The 2,992-nt window shown below is 42.5% G+C and overlaps 1 protein-coding gene across 5 annotated transcripts in view; it reads left to right on the forward strand.

Moving 5' to 3' along the window:
- The window catches only part of trdmt1 (tRNA aspartic acid methyltransferase 1), a 79,018-nt gene extending 76,026 nt beyond the window's left edge, over nt 1-2,992 (forward strand). For 3 of the 5 annotated variants that reach the window (XM_086065865.1, XM_086065864.1, XM_086065868.1), the window contains one exon: nt 2,559-2,992. In XM_086065865.1, coding sequence (XP_085921991.1) covers nt 2,559-2,665 — 107 coding nt within the window. In that variant the 3' untranslated portion in view covers nt 2,666-2,992. Of the gene's footprint in view, nt 1-1,943 lie in introns of all 5 variants that reach the window. The other 2 variants (XR_015092029.1, XM_086065867.1) reach the window with 2 other exon arrangements.

Raw genomic sequence — 2,992 nt, forward strand, 5'->3', positions numbered from 1 at the left:
TCTCTCTTTCCCCCACGTCAATGGAAGTTCTTGACAGTTCCATGCTCTTCAAACTTCTTAATAACATTACACACTGCTTAAATAGGGCTACCAAAATCTTTGGAGATGACTCTATACTCTTTGGAGGTCTTGTGTTTGTAAATAATTGCACTTCTGATGTCTTCAGACAGCTCCTTTGGTTTCACGATTTTGACAAAAGAAAAGGGGATAACAGGTGTCTTTTAAAAACATCAGTCATGTCAATTAGGCACAGACAATGTAGGACAGGGAATTCTCATTTGTGATGATCAAAGGTGAGTCACAATGTGTTTCCATACTGATTTACAGGAAAGGGTGCCTATACCAGTGACAGAGCACATTTTAAGTTTCTATATTTTCCGCCCATTGTTTTAAATAGTTTTTTAATCATTTGGTCTTTAGGATAAAACACAAGTTCTCTGTAAAAAAATAAAATAATTTACTTGATTCATTTTTTTCAAAAGATATTCCAAATTATGTACTTTACCTTCATGGGTGCCAATAATGGTGAGCAGGACTGTATTCTCACCACTTCTGGTGTGGTGTAATAATGAGCTGACTGACGCCAACTTGGAAAGCAACGGTAATTGTAGAAGGCTTTCCCATCATGCTTTGTTGCTGGTACTAGTAACACTTGTGATTGTGGTTTGCCTCTTTCATGTGTTATTTTTGTACAGACAAAGTTTAATATAGTTATATTGTTATTGTTTCTATTAGTGGATTTAAGTTTTGCTACTTTTAATATTAAATCATGGTGACACCCTTAGTAACAAAGGCAAGCAGTCAGTGCTATATATAATAATAATAATGGCCTGTTGTAGTTGATTGACAATGAGCTAATCAATTTTAAATGATGTGGACACTTTATTTATTTTGATCTTTGATTTTGAAACAAATGCATGGGCTCCAGCCTGCCGATTCGCGGGCGGTCCACCGGGGATTGCCCCGACCCTCTAGATGGCCTAGTCCGGGCCTGCCACCAGGTGGTGAGCAGTTGATCACCCGAGTTTCCAACACATGCTGCCGCAAATCCAATGATAATCGATCATCGAACTGCAGGTTAGGGTGTGTCCTGGTGCCAAGTGTACATATGGTCACCCTTATTTTTGAACATGGTGTTCATTATGGACAACCCGTAACAAGCACAGAAATCCAATAACAGAACACCGCTCAGGTTCTAATCGGCTGGGCCATTCCTCCCAATCACGCCCCTCCAAGTCTCACTGTCATTGCCCACGTGAGCGTTGAAGTCCCCCAGCAGAACGAGGGAGCGCTCTCCAGCACACCCTCCAAGGACTCTAAAAAGGGTGGGTACTCTGAGCTGCTGTTCAGTGCAGTGCATAGGCACAAACAACAGTCATGACCCATCCCGTCTCCCACATGAAGGCGGAGGGAGGCTACCCTCTCATCACCGGGGTAAACCCCAATGTACAGGCACCCAGCTAGGGAGCAATAAGTATGCCCACAACTGCTCCGCGCCTCTCACCGTGGGCACCACCAGAGTGGAAAAGAGTCCAACCCCTCTCGAGAGGATTGGTACCACAACCCAAGCTGTATGTGGAGGCGAGTTCGACTATATTTAGTCAGAACTTTTCAGCCTTGTACACCAGCTTGGGCTCCTTCCCCACCAGAGAGGTGATATTCCATGTCCTAAGAGTTAACTTCACTAGCCAGGGGTCGGATCACCCCCAACCCCTTTGACCCCTTCCCAGGTGGTAAGCTCATGGGAATGGGGACCCACGTTGCCTTTTCGGGCTGTGCCCGGCCGGGCCCCATGGGTACAGGGAAACGCTTGCCTTCGATCCTCACCTCCAGGCCTGGCTCCAGATGGGGGGCCCCAGTGATCCCCATCCGGGCAAGGGAAAACTGAATCCAATATCTGTACTCAGGTCAGTGAGTCATGCTTTGTCTGGTCCCTCACCTAGGACCTATTTGCCATGGGTGACTCTTCCAGGGGCATAAAGTCCCAGACAACATAGCTCCTAGGACCATTGGGACACGCAAATCCCTCCTCCACGATAAGGTGATGACTCACGGAGTGGCTAAAGTTCAACTTTAGTGGATTAACAAAAAGATTAAACAGTGACAACTGTAGCCTAAATTGGATCAATTATTTATTAAATAATTTATTGATTCATTAATTGGAGTCACCCCTACCCAGCTTTGGAGAGTCACAAGGCAAAATAAAGTAGTTGTCTTTGTCCATGATGGTGTTGCAAAAATTAGCAACCAAATTGTCACTACACACACACACAGCCATACTTATTGTTAAATTAATACTGTACCTATCTGACAATGCAGCGTTAGCAAAAGTTGCTTTTTTACTTTTAAACTTAGCTTGTAGCGAACGTGAATTGAGTGCCAACATTGAGACAGCTCATGTTTACTTTGCACATTTCCACATCCCTTACTGCGCTACTTCTTTACACATAACATGACTAACTTATTTGTATAATGTTATATGCTGTATGTACTTTATATGTACAGTTCAGTGCTACATGTTAAAATAATGTATGTGTCTTTTTCATGTCTCTTTTCAGCCTTTCCAGAGCAAATCCCCACCAGACAGCGTTACAGACTTCTAGGAAACAGCCTCAATGTTGTTGTGGTGGAAAGACTGCTACACCAGATGATCTCCAATTGTTGAATAGAGGAAGCAAAAAAAATAAAGTTGCCATTGCAGATATTTCAATTACTGCGCCCTAAAGATCCATATTTTTAAACAACTATTAACTTGTTGAATTAAAAAAATATCCTCAATAATTTCATCCCACACAAAAAATCCCTATGAAGAAGCACCAGTTCAAGTTGGAAAACATTGTGAGGGAACATAATTGCTGCTTCAGAAAAAGAGACATATGTTAAACATGCCTCATGTCAAATGCATGCTATAGACCTGAGGTCTTCAATTCTTGTCACTCTTGTTGCAAAGTGGTGACACATTTTATAAAAGAAAAATAAATCTTTATCGCCA

This window comes from Leptonotus elevatus, chromosome 21, assembly GCF_054856555.1.
Source record: "Leptonotus elevatus isolate MCC_2025b chromosome 21, RoL_Lele_1.0, whole genome shotgun sequence".
Taxonomy (NCBI): domain Eukaryota; kingdom Metazoa; phylum Chordata; class Actinopteri; order Syngnathiformes; family Syngnathidae; genus Leptonotus; species Leptonotus elevatus.